Here is an 18,070-nt window from a genome sequence, read left to right as displayed (position 1 = left end):
AATAACTCATGGTTAAATCCCTCTCTTGCATGGACTGTAAACTGGGCACTACGACATCCCATGAGCTATCCAATGAAAGGAGCACCACATACACCTTGTGTGCCTCAGTAAAAGTCATTCCTCTTTCTTCTAACTCTAGGAATGTCTTTGTTGTGGCCCCGACCCCCGAGCCTGTCCTACCTGAGGAAAAGGACTCTGAGGATGATGGGGAGGAACTGGCAAGGCCTCCCTCTCTGGGGCCCTCCTTTCTGGCAAGGCTTCCATCTCCATCTGAAGGCTGACAGGAGCAGCCTGTAATTAGCCAGGCTGGAAATGAGCCCAAGCAGCTGCAGCAGATGGGGAGTGACGAAGATAAATCATGGCTGGATCCCCGAGAACGATGCAGAGCCAAGCATTTACAGCAGCATAAGAAGAGTAGGAGGGCCAAGGATTAGCTGAGTCACTGAGCCACACCCCACAAGGTACAAAAGGGGTTATGGCTGCTCTCAGGACTTTGTGATGAACAATAATTCAAACAACTTCTGGTCACGTCTTCGGAACTCTGTAGGATTTTCTATCTGTGTGAAACCCTGGTCTGGCTTCTTAACGTTTCTGTATTTCTGTATTTCTGGACTGTTTGTTTGGACATTATCTCATTTCAGCGGATGCTTGAGGTAACGAGTTTATTTTGGCAAACTGCTTGTATTTTTCTGCCCAGGCTTTATCGGATGGCAAATTACTTCAGCCAGAGCAATTAACCCTTGCTAGTCGTGCCTGCTTGTCTGTCTGTTTGTACCTCGGGGGGGGGGGAACAGAACAGTCTTTCTCATCGACTGCAAATGCATAGGCATGCTCTCTTCTGGTTTCAGTTGGGCCTTGTATAGCTTTCTTGTCAGCATTACTTTGCTGCTCACTGTCTCTCACACATACACACTGTGCAAAGCTTCTCAGCACTCTTTAGCAGACTGGAGAACCCTTACATGTATCAGCTGGCTATCCGTATGCTGGATTATGCTGGCCAATGCTTTCTCATTCTTTCTCTGGTCCCCATCATCCAGGGCTGCAGGTGGATCAGTAACTATCATCCACAACTCCTCCTTTTGCAGGTACATCTCCATTTTCAGACACCAGGAGAGGTAGTTTGTCTCATTCAGATGAGATACTATGAAACCTCCTCCCATTATGCTGATGGAGTCCATGTTGCCTGCTACCACCACAAACCACTACAAACCACAAGCCTTAACTCCTATGGCTCTGGGTCAAGCTCTTACTGGGTTTCTCCTCTTTCTGGGCCCATAACTTTTCAGAGCATGCACAGTCTTATTGCACTGAGATAACCCAGGAGTAAACACAGTAAACAGTGGTTTGTATTAAATGGTGGTTTATTTTACACTATCTACAATATCATATACCAGGAACAATATACATACATGTGCTAATACAGCAGCATCCAATGAACCACAATTACAGCAGGAAACGGAAGAGAGAGAAACACATCAGCAGAGCCTTCCCTTTATACAAATGTTCTTAAAGAGACACAGACCCTGCTGAGTCATTTCCATCATTACATTACATCTTACATCTTACATTACATAAGCTGGTTAGCTGTTAAATCAATACCTTGACAAACATGTGTTTGGAAATCAATATATCTAAACAGTAAATCAGAAATTTTAGACTGGTAATTGATCTAGATTAGAAAAGGCTGGCTTTTGGAAGAGAACCAGAATTTTCCAGGTTACCCAGCACCATATACTTGAAATGTATCTTCCCATATTGTCAGTATTAAACAGATTTTATAAGACAACTATTCTTATTCTGCACAGCACTTATCTTTGCTCAGAGAACCCATGCTATATGGATCCTTCAATCCCTCACTCATATTAACATTCTGATTCATGATCCAGTCTAGGTTTCAAAGACAACTAAATTAAGTTCTGACTTTGCTCTTCCCTCCTAACAGTTGGAAGGAAAGAAGGAAGGGGAAAAGAAGGGGAAAAGAGGTTGCATGGTTGAACATTCACTAGGCAAGGCTAGAGTGACCTCCAAAATGTCCCAAGAAAGGAGGAAATGATGAAAGAAGGTCAATAAGAAGAAATGAATTTTTAAGAAAAACTAACTGCATTCCTACTTCAGGGAGAGCCACTTACCCTGGTAACAGCCAAGGTCCCAAAGGAAGGTCTTGCAACTCCTTATCCTTGCCTTTAATGTCACAACTACAGGGAAATCCTGCAGGATGAATTTCCAAAGGAGTCACACACACTTTTTTTAGCTAGGCTTTAAGAATCCATACTGAGGCTGTCTGTTCCTCCAGGCTCAAATAATAGAGAAACATGACCTTATTATAATTTGTCATTTATGCTACATCCCAGACAACTTTGATGATGGGCATCAAAAAACAAATGAAATATTAGAGGTAGTTCTGAAACTAAACACATCTAGTAAAAGCACTAGTGTTATGTTGTAATAACTCTCTCTCTTGCAAAGTAAAAGATAGAATATCCAGCAATGCTTGCATAGGCCTGTAATGGATTTGTTCAGTATATTGCATTCTTTATACAGATCAGTCTTAATCTCATAGTCATCAGAAACCTTTTCATATTATTTCACCGATATTTTTGGGTGAGAATCTCAATTTCTTCACTAAATGCATGCATCTTTACTTGTTTGTGTTTAAAAACATAAATATTTTGAATATACAGGAATAGCGGGATTAAAAAAATGCAGCCGGGAAGAATATATTTCTGTTTTTCTCTGAACCAGCGGCTCTTTTCTATACCCCGCACCCCTAGAACACTTCTGATATATTCTTGCAACTCTTACAAAAGTTAAAAATAAAGGCAACAAATTATGCACATACAGTATAATTTTGAAAACCCAAGTTTTTGCACCCCTTGGAGTATCGACTCACACCCCCGATTGGGAATCCCTGCTCTAAAAAAATTAAATATTATGGTAATTGGAAGAGCCTGGAATGTTAGTGTGGTGCAACAGTAAATCCCAAGACATTAGTTTCAATATCCTTCAAGACACAATACCTACAAATAACTCCACCCTTTATTATCTGGAACACCTCATATACAGCAGAGCCCAGGAGTGAGTGAGTGGTAAGAATTTCTTTCAATCTTTTTTTTTTAGTCATATGTGTGTTTTAAGCTAGTTTTTTTTTCAGGCAGGCATGAAGGGTTTCCTTTGTAGGTCAAAATCCCTTATATGCTGAGCACATAATAATAGCATTTAATAACATTCAGATGTTCTTCAGTCCTAAGCAGTAAAGAGGAATATGTGTATAGCAAGGGTGTTTGCAGGATGTTCTCTCCCCACCCCAAGAATATTTGTTTCATTTATAAGGGCTCAGAAAATGGTACACATTGTTTTACACAAAAATTCTCCTCCGTCCAAACTCTTGAGTATTACTGTAATCAGAATTGCCTGTCCATCAAGTTTCATGATTCACGGTTCCTTTGAATTAGACACCCTTCTGTTTAGCTTTTGCCTTTTTATAACCTTTTATTCAATCTTGTTGTCATCTAATTACAAATGTCCTTTTATTTTGATAAGGTAAAGGTAAAGGTAAAGGTTCCCCCGCACATGCGTGCTAGTCGTTTCCAACTCTAGGGGCCGGTACTCATCTCCGTTTCAAAGCCGAAGAGCCAGCCCTTGTCCGAGGATGTCTCCATGGTCATGTGGCCGGCATGACTAGTCACCAAAGGTGCACGGAGCGCTGTTACTTTCCCACCGAAGTGGTCCCTATTTTTCTACTTGCATTTTTACGTGCTTTTGAACTGGTAGGTTGGCAGAAGCTGGGACGAGTAACATATATATGCTTCCAAATATATGCTTCAAAATAGCGGTTGCATTGTTTTCAAGTATTATTTTTTTAAAGAAATTACTTCTGATATATTTATGAGATTGTGAAGATAATAGCATATTGTTACTGAATACAATAATGCATCTTGTTATCATAGCATTATCTTGTCAAAGTAAAAATGATTTCAAAGTTATGTGGATTAAATGATTAAATGAACAAATGAACTAAATATTCTTGTGTAATGTTTGACAAAGCAGAAAGGCTAAAATTTGTGTGAAACAACAAATGTGGCAACAGATTCAAATCCTCAAGGCTGCATAGTAATATAAGGTACTCACTCATTATAACACTGCTGTCAACATCAAAAACATATTGGCTTTAATTTGTAATCTTAATCACTTAAAAATGTCTGGCAAAAGCACAATAATGCTATAAGTTATATTGCTATTTTACAGATACTGAAGATGTTTTTGTTTCTCATGATATCTCTTTTGGTTCTGGAGTTCAATGATTCCAAACAATTGTCAAGAACAAAGAACCCTGAAACATTCATGAATATTGTAAGTTTAACATCGTTAATATACTTTAGTACAATATTTAATACATTAAGGGTTGGAACCCCATTGTCAATTCTAATCCGGTTTCTGAATCAAGATTTCATATATAACAATGGTCAAGGTTATACTAGTAAGTTTACATTTGAATCAGTTATTTTAGAGTTTGCAATGATCAAGGGGTACTCATAGGCCAATGGAAACCTCCCTCAATATCTAAATAAGAAGGGAGTATGCAGCTTTGTCTCATTCCTTTGCCAACCTGGAACCCATCTGTTTCACCATATTCTGTCTAGAGAAGAGACTTCCTGATCTACAATATATATGTGGTAAGTTTCTCATGAGGTCAATGAAATGCTCAGGGAATCTCATTTTTTCTAAGGACATTCTATAACAATGTGATAGACATAATCAAAGGACTTTCTATAATCAATAAAGCAGATATTGACTTCTTGCTGGTATTCTTTGGCTTTCTCAATTATCCAGATGTATCAATATTTCATGTTCCTTGGATTTTTTAAAAAGCCAGAGTGAATATCTTGCATCTCTTTTTCTATTCTTCTTTACTTCCTCTTTTATCATGTTGGGTGTCAAGGGCTCTTTAATCTGAACTGGATGATCCTAAGCATTATTTTGCTAGTGTGTGAAATAAAACCATAGTTTGTACAGCTGTTAAGTCTCCTTTCTTTGTTGTTAGAACATAGAGTTACTTCTTTGTGACCACTGTGTCATTTTCCAGGTTGACTGGCATACCTTAATTAAAATCTTTACTGATTTTTCTTCTGTTGCTTATCATATTTCTTTTCCTCCCTACTTTTTATTTTATTCAAAGGAAAGTTAAAATACAGAACTCCAAAAAAATCCAAAAAAGGATAAAACATAAAACAATCAAGACATTTTTAAACAGTATACCAAAATGAAAAGAAAAAATACATGTATACATATATCTCCACTAATTGAATATTGATTAATACATTACTATAATATTGGTTCCTACCCCTTGCAAAACATTCCCCCCCAAATTTTTCAAACTAGTAAATCTACTTGCAAGTTATTGACCTGTCTTTTACATACTATATTAATGATGAAATAGTTAACAGGAATAATAATAATAATAATAATAATAATAATAATAATAATAATAATAATAATAATAATAATAATAATAATAATGATGATGATGATGATGATATCTCAAAACTCTTTGTTAAGAAACTGTTATTGTAATATACTCATAGAAAGTTTGCCACAGCATCTTATCTATCCTAAATCATCCCAAAAGTTAAAAGTAATTTGTCTTAGATCAAATATTCATGTTTGTTTATTAATGCCATCTTTTTGTTGTCTAATTAAATATAATAAATTCAGTCTCCACAATGGGCCTATCTTCCCAACAAAGTCCAAACAGAAACGGTTTCCAGTTAGATGTAATAAATCCATTCTCCAATCTTTCTCAGTCTTTATAGGAAAAAAGAAAAAAAAAACATAAAGGAAAAGGAAAAGAAAAACACAGAGTCCAGCAAGGGTTGAAATAAATCAGCATTCAAACGCTGGTCAACTTTTAAGAGCAAATAACAAAGCAAAACAATATATTCAAAAAGTAAAAGTTAAACACTCAGGCATTTTTCTTTGATCTATTTTTAATTTTTTACTATTTGCCTAGTGGTATCATTTAGCATGCCTATTTTGGGTTGGAATATTCTTTTGAATTCAGAGATTTTTGATCTGTCATTGACCTTGTTAAATAGCGGGTTCTTTGGTGCAGGAATGAAGATGAGGTAGCTGAGTACAGGGAAACTCATATTTTATTTCGTGCAGAATCTGTACTGAGCAAATGGCTGCAACTAACCACTATATATAATCTAGCCCCTAGGCAGCAGCCAATAGATTTGAAACAACCATTGCCACCTAGGGATAGCCAATTGTAGTGCTGGAGACTTGAAGTCTGGGTTGCTGGAGAGCCGTTAGCTGTTCCAGCAGCCCACATGGTATTACTATGAGCCCAGTACATAACAGATCTTACGGTGGTGCAACCATTGATTGCACTACTGTAGATGCTTTCTTGACTTCTGTGACAATACTCAGTAGAAATCTCCTCCAGCCCCAAGAGGCGGGGGCATGACCAATTACTTAATGCATTATCAAGTGGCACGTTAGGACATATGATTCCATTTATAGAGGACTCTTCTAAACACTGGATTCAGACTGAAACTAGTTAAAATCAAATAAAATTATAAATCAGTGTTGTTGTTTTAATCTGAAACATTTTTCTGGAATAAGACAGATTGAAAATGTTTTCACTGAAACATTTATTCTTAATATTCAATATTCTCCAAATTTGTAAGAATAAATACAGAGTTATGATATATGATATTTCTCTTTTTATTCCTTTCATAACCTATTTTGATTAAGATCTTTATTCTGGTTTGGCTAAAAGGAAATATTTGACAGAATATAATCTTTATGGACTGAAAGATTTTTACTGTAATGGTGCACCTCTCAATAAAGATAAGATAGAGCAATGAATAGGTGATAAGATATCATAGCTTTTTTGGTGTCAACTCAAATCTCCTTGCAGCCACAGAAATATTAGAACTTCAGCAATATGGCCTTATACTAATTCTGAGAATTTAATACTTTATTATTTAGAACAATGAAAAGGAACAACCTCAAAAATGTGTACATTATTATTGCAATTAGAAATAAAGATCCACCCTATGGATTAAAGGAAGCTGAGGATACCGATCTTGGTGATCTTATACAGGAGACAAACTGGCAGCAGCTATGGAAAGCAGGTGGATTCACTTCAGCTTCAATGCAAGAATTGTAGTGGAAAATTATAATCATTGCCATTGGACTTCTGTCAGATTGGCACACACACACACACACACACACACACATATATATATCAAAATTATCAAAAAAGTCACTTTTTCATTTGTGGAACTAGCTTATTATAATATGCAGTGACATTGCTGTTATTAATATTCCCATCAATTGAAGGGCAGGTTAAAAGTTCCCATCAACTCCACAGGCAAATCTAGCTGGCGGTAAACCTTATGATTAAAGATATTAACCTTTGTTGCCTGAACCTTATTAGCTAAGATTTTATTTTGTAAGGGTGGATCTGATAAAAAGGTAAACAAGATTAAAAGTTGAACAATACTGATTACCGCTTCTCTCTCTCTCTCTCTCTCTCTCTCTCTCTCTCTCTCTCTCTCTCTCTCTCTCTCTCTTTTTATATCTTTTTCCAGAGTGAGGTCTTACAATATCATGGTTATCCTAATGAGGAACATGAAATCCTGACAAATGATGGTTACTTCCTTACTATCAACAGAATTCTTGGAAAGAAAGCCTTAGATACAACAGGTTGTTTTTTTGCTTTTAATGTTCACCAAAGCAAAGTTTATTAATACTGATTTGCTCTTATGAAATATCCTATTTGTATTCTTAACTTCTGTAGATATCTTCTGCAGTGAGAGAACTGACTTTGTAATAATGTCGCTGACTTTGTAATAATGCCGCTGGGGGGGGGGGCGAAAGCCCTAATAAGCAGGCATATACATAGAATGAAGGCTATTGCTAAGCACATTGGTTTGTGCTTAAATTGTAAGCCGCCCTGAGTCTTCGGAGAAGGGCGGGATATAAATGGCATTAAAATAAAATAAAATAAATAAAATATAAAGGGGGTGATCATTTGAAGTAATTTATTTGTTCATACATATGGGAAACAGAAGCCACCTTGAAAACAAATGAACACAGAAAAAAAACCATAATGGCCTCAAGCTCGTTTCATTTTCCGTGATATTATTATATCATGTAATAGGAATGTTTGGGGATTTTCCCAGGTCTAGATCTCAGTCAAGAATTCTCAAGATGGTCGATGACTAAACTACATGCTAATCATTTCATTTAAATGAACATGGGGAAACAGGAAAGAACATAACCTTATTTTTATAGTTATATAGTGTTATAATGCCACCCAAATTCAATTTCATGTGAGGTGGGCAGTTATAAACAAACGTACGTACATATGTACGTACGTATGAATGAATGAATGAATGAATGAATGAATGAAAATATTAAGCCAAAGCAAATGTTTGTACTGTTCTTTTGCCTTCTAATGTTATTTTGGATTGCATATTTATAGCTCAGTTGTAATTTGGGCCAGATACTTAATTATGAACTGGATTTTTTTCCTCCATAGGCAATTTGATGTAATTACTTTTTTGTTGTTTTGTCCTTCTTTTCTTCCTTTCCTTTTTTTTGTTTACAGCTTCAAAACCTGCTGTGTTACTAATGCCAGGAATTCTTACAGATTGTGGAATATGGATAACTAACAAACCCAATAGCAGCTTAGGTTTTATACTGGCAGATGCTGGCTTTGATGTTTGGTTGGCAAATAACCGAGGAAGCAGATGGTGTAAAAGACACCAGCACTTTTCACATAAAGAAGAAGAATTCTGGAATTTCAGGTAAGTTAAAAACATTTGGTGCTGGGGAGGGGGGAGAGTGATGAAACTTCACTTAATATGGGCATGAAATATGACAGAAGTTCAAAAGATGGATCATACCATGTCTATGACTTGAAAGGAAAACCTAATACCTTGAACTATGAGTTTGATTGGACAAAAGCATCCATGATCATCAGCTGTCAAGGGCATCCACAGCAGAGATTTAAAAAAATCAAGATGGTAGCTATGACTGTGCAATCAAAGTCCTATCTCCTTTTAAACATGTCACAATGCACACACAAAAAGGGCAAGGCTTTGACTGTCATCAACACCAGTCACGGCCACTATCGTGATTTTCTTGAAAACCATCCTTCCATACATATTCTTCCCCCAACTGGATAGGTGATTGTTTTCTTTTACATTTCTATTAGATTACGATTTTCAAAATCTTCCCATCCTATAGTTTTATGACAAACAAGCAATTATAAACTCAATTAATGCAAAAATAATCTGGAAAGAGAGATAGTTTGAGTAGCTTACCATCTATTGCTATAGTGATATAAGTTTCATCATCCAGTTCTTTGTTTTGTATTATAATAGATTTAGTCAGCCATATAATTCTTTTATATTTAATATTCCTTTTTAGATTTTTTATATATACCTTTTAGGTTTTTTAAAAATTAACTTTACATATTTTATGTTTCTTAGATTTTAAAATTATCAATTGTTTGTATGTCACCTTTCCAACATTTGGCTATGACTGTAACAAAGATTTGATTGATTGATTGATTGATTGACTTTATTTTGTTTCAGTTTTCACGAAATGGCAATGGAAGACCTGCCAGCTATTATATATTTTATCCTAGCTAAAACTGGACAGAAACAACTTTTTTATGTTGGCTATTCCCAAGGATCCACTATAGGTAAATGCTTGGATTTTTGCAGGGGTGAAAAGGGAAGCAAGGGGATGGAAGAACAAGTGACATGATAAGCATCTTAATGTCATCAGGCAAACGATGCAATGAGATCATGATGCAGGTGACAACATTGTGGCTTGGTACCAGGACATATTATCTGAGTTCATTGTACTATGGTAATCGCTGGCAGGATGCAAACTGGCCAGAGCTATAGACTTCTAAGCATTAATTCTTACAGCATATCTATAATTATATTCTTCATTTTATTTTATTTTTAGATCTGTAGGAGAATGGTAAGAAGTAATGAAGAAGTAATTGAACAATTTGTTGGAGACAAAATAATGGAAAGTGTGAATGAAGTGAAACCAGTATATAAGACAGAAAAGCCTGTCATACACCATGACCTTCTATTGATTTATCTAGCTAGTTTTATCCAGCAAATGCTAGGGCTTGATAGGGAGCCTTGAGTAAGCCAAACATATATAATCTTTATTGACCCATATCCTTAGATAGGTTGTGCTATGCGACATTCCAAATTTATTTTATTTATTTATTTAATACTATTTCTATACCGCCCTTCTCCCGAAGGACTCAGGGCGGTGAACAGGGCAAGAATAAAAATACAAATTACAAAAATTAAAACAAGATTAAATAAATGCCCACATACTAAAATACATCTTTAAAATCTAATAAAATAACAATAGCAACCCCCCCCCCCAATCCCCTCATCAGGCCAGGCCAGCTTGTTCAAAAAAGTATGTTTTTAGCTCGCGGCGAAAGGAGCGAAGGTCGGGCGCCGTCCGGAGCTCAACCGGTAGCTGATTCCATAGCTCCGGGGCGCCCACAGAGAAGGATCTCCCCCTGGGGGCCACCAGTCGACATTCTCTGACCGGTGGCACCCTGAGGAGGCCCTCTCTGTGGGAACGCACAGGGTGGAGGGAAGTTGATGCCGGCAGCAGGTGTTCCCTCAGGTACTCCGGACCCCTGCCATGTAGGGCTTTGAATACCATTACTAGTACCTTGAATCTCACCCGGAAGGCAACTGGTAACCAATGCAGCTCACGGAGCAGAGGTGTAACGTGGGAGTATCGGGAGACTCCCAACACAACTCTCGCGGCTGCATTCTGTACCAGTTGGAGCTTCCGGGTGGTCCTCAAGGGCAGCCCCATGTAGAGAGCGTTGCAGTAGTCTAGTCGAGAGGTCACGAGCGCATGAGTGACCGTGCATAGATCATCCCGGCTTAGATAGGGCCGCAACTGGCGCACCAGGCGAACCTGGGCGAAAGCCCCCCTAGTCACAGCTCCTATATGATTTTCCAGGGTGAGCCGTGAATCTAGGAGGACTCCCAAGTTGCGAGCCCTATCTACGGGGGGCAATAGTTCACCCCCCATAGCGAGAGGTGGAATGTCCGAATAAACCCGGGATGAAGGTATGCAAAGCCACTCGGTCTTGTCGGGGTTGAGTTGAAGTCTGTTCCTCCCCATCCAGACCTGAACCGCCTCCAGGCAACGGGACATCACGTTGAGGGCATCACTGGGGTGGTTTGGGGTCGAAAGGAAAAGCTGGGTATCATCAGCATACTGATGATACCCAACTCCAAAACCACGAATGATCTCACCCAGCGGTTTCATATAGATGTTGAACAGGAGAGGCGAGAGGACCGACCCCTGAGGAACTCCACAAATGAGAGACCTCGCGGTCGACCTCTGCCCTCCTGCCAACACCGACTGCGAACGTCCCTGGAGATAGGAGGAGAACCACTGTAAAACCGTGCCTCCCACTCCCAATCCCCTGAGACGCCGCAGCAAGATACCATGGTCGATGGTATCGAAAGCCGCTGAGAGGTCTAATAGGACCAGAACAGAGGAATGCCCCCTGTCCCGAGCCCTCCAGAGATCATTCACCAGCGCGACCAATGCCGTCTCCGTGCTGTACCCGGGCCTGAAACCCGATTGGTACGGGTCTAGATAATCCGCTTCATCTAGGACCAGAGGGAGCTGATGTGCCAGCACACTCTCAACAACCTTCGCAAGAAAGCGAAGGTTGGAGACAGGACGAAAGTTGTTCAATACAGCTGGGTCCAAGGCAGGCTTCTTGAGGAGAGGCCTCACCACCGCCTCTTTCAAGACGGCGGGGAAGCTACCCTCACTCAAAGAAGCCGATATAACTGCCTGGAACCAGCTGCGTGTCCTCTCCCGGGCTGCATAGACCAGCCAGGAAGGGCACGGGTCCAATAAACATGTGGTGGTGCTCAGCCTCCCCCATGATCCTGTCCACTTCATGGAATGGGATTGCTATCACTAAAACAAAACAAAAACAAAAATCCTTTAATTTGCATTTAAAACAAGTGGGCTTTAATTCAATCCTTGGAATCTGTATAGAATCCTCCCCATTCAAAAAAAAAAATCTCCTATGACTGGGTAAAATTCCTATGTGTAATGTGGTAATAAGCCATTATTACTGAATCAATGAAGAAGAAAGTTATAAGGTGTGGTGGCCTAGAGGTAGAGCTTTTGCCTTATAATCAGGAGGCTGTGAGTTGGATCCTAGATAGGGGCAGATATTTTTCTCTCTGGGCGGAAAGAGAAAATATATGCTGTGAGCAGGAAGCAGGCATCAGGAAAGGCATCCTGCCAGTAAACACTCAGCTCCATTCAGTTGCTCCAACTCCACCCCTATGCAAAGAATTATAAATTTGTTAAAAGAAAAAAAAATGAATAGGAGGGACAAACCATGTGAAAAAGGGCAAAAATTAAATCTATTATCGAAGTACAACATATAAGAATAGAATAAATTACTCTTAAAAAAACTATTAATAAAATTATTAATAAAAACAAAGCTAGTGGAGGTGACAGTATTCCAGCTGAGCTATTCAAACTCTTAAAAGACGATGCAGTAAAAGTGCTATGCTCAATTTGCCAGCAAATTTGGAAAACTCAACAGTGGCCACAGGATTGGAAAAGATCAGTTTACATTCCAATTCCAAAGAAAGGCAGTGCCAAAGAATGTTCAAACTATCGCACCATTGCACTCATTTCACATTCTAGTAAAGTTATGCTTAAAATCCCACAAGCTAGACTCTAGCAGTATGGGGATTGAGAACTACCAGAAGTACAGGCAGGATTTTGAAGAGGCAGAGGAACTAGAGATCAAATTGCCAACATATGCTGGATCATGGAGAAAGCTAGGGAGTTCCAGAAAAACATCTACTTCTGCTTCATTGACTATGCTAAAGCCTTTGATTGTGTAGATCACAACAAACTGTGGCAAATTCTTAAAGAGATGGGAGTACCAGGCCATCTTATTTGTCTCTTGAGAAACCTATATACGGGTCAAGAAGCAACAGTGAGAACTGGACACAAAACCACCGATTGATTCAAAATTGGGAAAGGAGTCCAGCAAGGCTGTATACTGTCACCCAGCCTGTTTAACTTACATGCAGAGCACATCATGAGAAAGGCAGGGCTAGATGAATCAAAAGTTGGAATTAAGATTGCCGGGAGAAATATCAACAACCTAACATATGCAGATGATACCACTCTAATGGCAGAAAGTGAAGAGGAACTAAAGAGCCTCTTGTTGTGGGTGAAGAAGGAGATTGCAAAAGTTGGGTTGAAACTAAACATTAAGAAAACCAAGATCATGGCATCCGGCCCTCTCAATTCCTGGCAAATAGATGGGGAAGAAATGGAGGTAGTGACAGATTTTATTTTCCTGGGCCCCAAGATCACCGCAGATGGGGACTGCAGCCAAGAAATTAAAAGATGCTTGCTCTTGGGGAGGAAAGCCATGCCAAATCTAGACAGCACACTAAAAAGCAGAGATATCACCCTGTCCAGAAAAGTGCGTATAGTTAAGGCTATGGTCTTCCCAGTTGCAATGTATGGCTGTGAAAATTGGACCATAAGAAAGGCTGAATGCCAAAGAATTGAAGCCTTTGAACTATGGTGCTGCAGAAGACTCCCTTGGACTGCAAGGTGATCAAACCGGTCAGTCCTAGAGGAGATCAACCCTGACTGCTGTTCAGAAGGCCAGATCTTGAAGTTGAAACTCAAATACTTTGGCCACCTAATGAGAAGGAAGGACTCAGTGGAGAAGAGCCTAATGCTGGGAAAGGTTGAGGGCAAGAGAAGAAGAGGACAACAGAGAATAAGGTGGCTGGATGGAGTCACTGAAGCAGTAGGCATGAGCTTAAATGAACTCCAAAGGTGGTAGAGGACAGGAAGGCCTGGAGGAACGTTGTCCATGGGGTCGTTATGGGTTGGACATGACTTCGCAACTAACAACAACAACAACAACAACAATTAATAAAATATGATGGATATAAAAATCCTCATCCACAAGAACATAATAAGAAAACAATCAACATCTAATTAAGGATGTCTGAAGGTGGTAAATTGACAGGAAATCAGTCAGTGAAAATACATTTGAATTCTTTTACAAAATAGTTGTAGAAGTTCCTTCAGGATAATTCTTAATTCAGGGATTTATCACCTTCAAATTGTGTGGATACACTATCCACTTTTTGCTCTAGCGGATATAGTGTAATTATTATAAATAGCCTGTGATTAGTAATGGTTCTGAATAATCATTAATTTTCTTTATTCTTAGGATTCATTGCATTTTCAGCTATGCCAGCATTAGCTGAAAAATTAAAAATCTTTTTTGTACTTGGTCCAATATACTTGGTGAATAATGTCAAACCATGGTATAAGATGATAATCGACATGAATCAGGATATTATAAAGGTATGTGGTTGATGCTGTGGTTTTCAAAGAATGAATATGCTAATTACTTTATTGCTAAGATCTTCTTTAAAAGGCAAGAACAAATCTTATATCAAATGGAATTGCCTTCAGTAGGAGTTAATGGCGCTTACGTATGTTTCGGATTATTGCTAACAGGTTTATAATATTGTAAATATTTACAAATATGCTGGGAACTCTGTCAAGGGAAGCTGAAGTAGATACTTTTATGTTATTCTTCTCTTGGAAGCAGACAGCAAGTTAGGAAGGCCTTTATATTATTATTATTAATCATCGCACAGTCATCCAGATGTTCAGACTAGATATGGCATTTTTGTCTACCTATCGAGTCAAGGACCTGGGATAGGCAGATGTGGATGCTTGATGGTATTACAGATATTGTCGCAGGATGGAAGCAGTTCCTTGTAAGGCCGCCTTTTGCAATTGACTAATGGCAAATTTGTCAATGCCAATGGTGTTCAAGTGGTGCTCCAGTTGCTTTGGGATTGCACCCAAGGCGCCTATTGGTACTACCCTTGCTTGCCTTTGCCACAGTCTTTCTCTTTCTATTTGTAGATCTTTGTATTTTGTTATCTTCTCCAGTTCTTTCTCATCTATTCTGCTGTCTCCAGGCACTGCCACATCCACTATCCAGACTTTTTTGTCTTTCTTATCGACAGTTGTTAAGTCCGGGATGTTATGTTGCAGGTGCTTGTTTGTTTGAATTCTGAAGTCCCAGAGCAGTTTAACTTTATCATTTTCTATGACTTTCTCTATTTTATGATGCCACCAGTTCTTGCTTACAGGCAAATGATATTTCTTGCAGATCTTCCAATGCCCCATTGTTGCTACTTTGTCATGCTGCTGCTTGTAGTCAGTCTGTGCAATCTTCTTGCAGCAGCTTACCAGGTGGTCCACTGTTTCTTCAGCTTCTTTGCATAGGCGGCACTTACTGTCTGTTGCTGTCTTCTCAATTTTGATTTTGTGTGCACTTGTCCTTAAGACTTGGTCTTGTGCAGCCAGAATTAGTCCCCTGGTCTCTTTCTTCAACTTTCCTGCTCTTAGCCATTGCCAGGTCTTGTTATTATCTGCTTTCCTAGCTGTTTTTTCAATGTACTGGCCATGTAGTGCTTTGTCTTCCCATGCCTCTATTCTGTTGTTGTTGTTGTCGTCATCGTCATCATCATCATCATCAGTCATCACACAGTCAGCCAGATGTTTAGACTGGGTTTGGCATTTTTGTCTACCTATTGAGTCCTTACCAATGGCTGGTATTGCCCAGGTGTTGATTGCCTTGATGTTAATTCCTTGATTGAATTTGGACTTTAAGATCTTCTTCACTCTCTTGATATATTCATCTCTAATCTTTTTCTTGACTTCAGTGTGCTTGATGTCAGCTTAAAGGACACCCAAGTATTTATAGTAATCATCCTCATCCAGACTCTTAATGTTATTTTAGTGGGGTTATTTTTCCTTGTTTCATAGTGAGTGTGGCACATTTGTCTAATGCAAACTCCATTGCGATATCTTGGCTATATATACAGACAGTGTTGAGCAGAGATTCTACTTCAGATGGTGTTTTTCCATACAGCTTCAGATCATCCATGTAAAAGAGGTGGGATAGTCTGACAGATGTTTTTGATGTTTGATAGCCATGGCCTGAGTTATTCAGTATTGTTGACAGAGTAAACAGTGCAATGACAAATAGTAGTGGTGATAGCAAATCTTCTTGAAATATTTCTCTCTTGATATTAACCTCTCCCAGTCTCTCAGCATTGACCTGCAACTGTGTCTTCCATTGTGCCATCGATCTTTGCATAAATTTTCTGATGTTTCTACTGACTCCTATTATTTCTAGGTCCTTGATTATCGAGTCATGTGGCAGAGAATTGAATGCTTTTTTGTAGTCAATCCATGCTACATTTAGGTTTATCTTCCTTCTCTTGCAGTTTTCCAAAAGCATTTTGTCAATTAGGAGCTGATCTTTTGTTCTTCTGCTATTGGGGTGGTTTCCTTTCTGCTCAGGTGGAAAGAGATTGTTTTGTCTTTTAAAGTATTTTATTAATTTTCTACTATTACAGTTCGTTAGTGTTTAATGAGCAACATGTTGTCTGGGTTGATTTTTTGCTTAGTAATAAAAGTTAAGTTCTTACTCTTTGTCTCATTTTTCCAGCCATTGATAAAATAAGTTCCATGTTTGAAAGTATCCTATGTCTTCTTTTTTTTGATTCTCAATGAAAGTCTGTCCATTTCAGCATAGTCTTGATTATCGCTTCATCCAATGGTGTTATCTCATTTTTCCAGTGCTGAGCAAATACAATCCTTGCTGCTATTAATACATGTAATGTTAAATATACATTTTGTTTATCAAATTTTTCTGGAATTATACCTAATGAAAAGATTTCAGGTTTAAAATCTACATGTTTCCCTAACATCTTTTCTAACCAAGTATGTATTTTTGTCCAATTTTTTTTTGCTTTAACACATGTCCACCACAGGTGATAATATGTACCAGGATTGTGATTACACTTCCAACATTTACTAGATATATTTTTAAACATTTTTGCTAATCTAACAGGTGGGAGATGCCATCTATTGAACATTTTATATGGGTTTTCTTTATACGAATTTACCATTGTCAATTTATAGTTTCTTTCCCAAAGGTTTTGCTATTTCTCTAATTTTATTTTATATCCATTTTTTGCCAATATTATCATATTATCATTGTTTCTTCCATTTTCAGATTTGGTAAAAAATTATACAATTTTTAAATCAGTTTTTCATCAGACGTCAACAACATGTGATCAAACATTATCTGGTCTTTATAAAAATATCTTTATCATGCCTCAATTGCATTTGCAGTTGGGCCACCATAATAAGTCAATACCCTGATATTTAACTCTTGTTTAGATTTTAATTTCCCATCTGCATTCAGAATATCCTTATATGTTAGAATTTTCTCAAATTTAATTAAGTTTGGGTGAACTAATGCTTCCATCGTTGATAGCCATCCTGGGACTTTTGTATAGATTTTTGGTTTTATCTTTTTCCATACAAATAATAATGGGTTTCTTATGTCGTGGTTTTGGAAATATCTGTGGGTTTTATTCTTTTCATACCACAAAAATGAGTGCCATCCAAATTGTAAGTCATGTCCTTCTAAATATAATGTTCTTTTGTTTCCGAGGGTTATCCATTCTTTTAACCATGTTAGAGTGCATGCTTGGTAGTATAGGATTCAATCTTGTAGTCCAAATCCTCCATTTTGTTTAGCTTCTTGTAGCATTTTCAGTTTAATTTTGGCTTTTCTTCCTTACCAAATAAATTTTCAAATCATCAAGAAACCTTTTCTATATTTTTATAGGTACTGTTTGAAATAAAAAAGGAGTTTTGGTAAAATATTAATTTTCACAGTAGCTATTCTTCCTAAGACTGATAGTTGTGAGTTTTTCCATTTTTCCAAATCTATTTTTATTTGATTTAATAATTTTATATAATTATCTTCTTTTATCATTGCACATCTTGCTGTTAAGTATATTTCCAAATATTTAACTTTCTTAACTATTTTTAAGTCTATTTTTTCTGACAGTTGGGGTTTTTTGTTTATCTG

General features: G+C 37.9%; 1 protein-coding gene across 1 annotated transcript in view; it reads left to right on the top strand.

The window, feature by feature from the left end:
- Positions 1–462: 462 nt before the first annotated feature.
- Positions 463–18,070, top strand: part of LOC308668350 (lipase member M-like) — a 29,087-nt gene continuing 11,479 nt past the window's right edge. Inside the window, exons 1-7 of the mRNA XM_081328208.1 lie at positions 463–653; positions 3,541–3,767; positions 4,246–4,350; positions 7,599–7,713; positions 8,621–8,819; positions 9,612–9,721; positions 14,327–14,463. Of these exons, the coding sequence (XP_081184334.1) occupies positions 3,675–3,767; positions 4,246–4,350; positions 7,599–7,713; positions 8,621–8,819; positions 9,612–9,721; positions 14,327–14,463 (759 nt within the window). The 5' untranslated portion in view covers positions 463–653; positions 3,541–3,674. The remainder of the gene's footprint in view (positions 654–3,540; positions 3,768–4,245; positions 4,351–7,598; positions 7,714–8,620; positions 8,820–9,611; positions 9,722–14,326; positions 14,464–18,070) is intronic.

The sequence above is a fragment of the Vipera berus genome, assembly GCF_964194415.1.
Source record: "Vipera berus genome assembly, chromosome: 5".
Taxonomy (NCBI): Eukaryota; Metazoa; Chordata; class Lepidosauria; order Squamata; family Viperidae; genus Vipera; species Vipera berus.
This window is presented reverse-complemented; position numbering and strand designations above follow the sequence as displayed.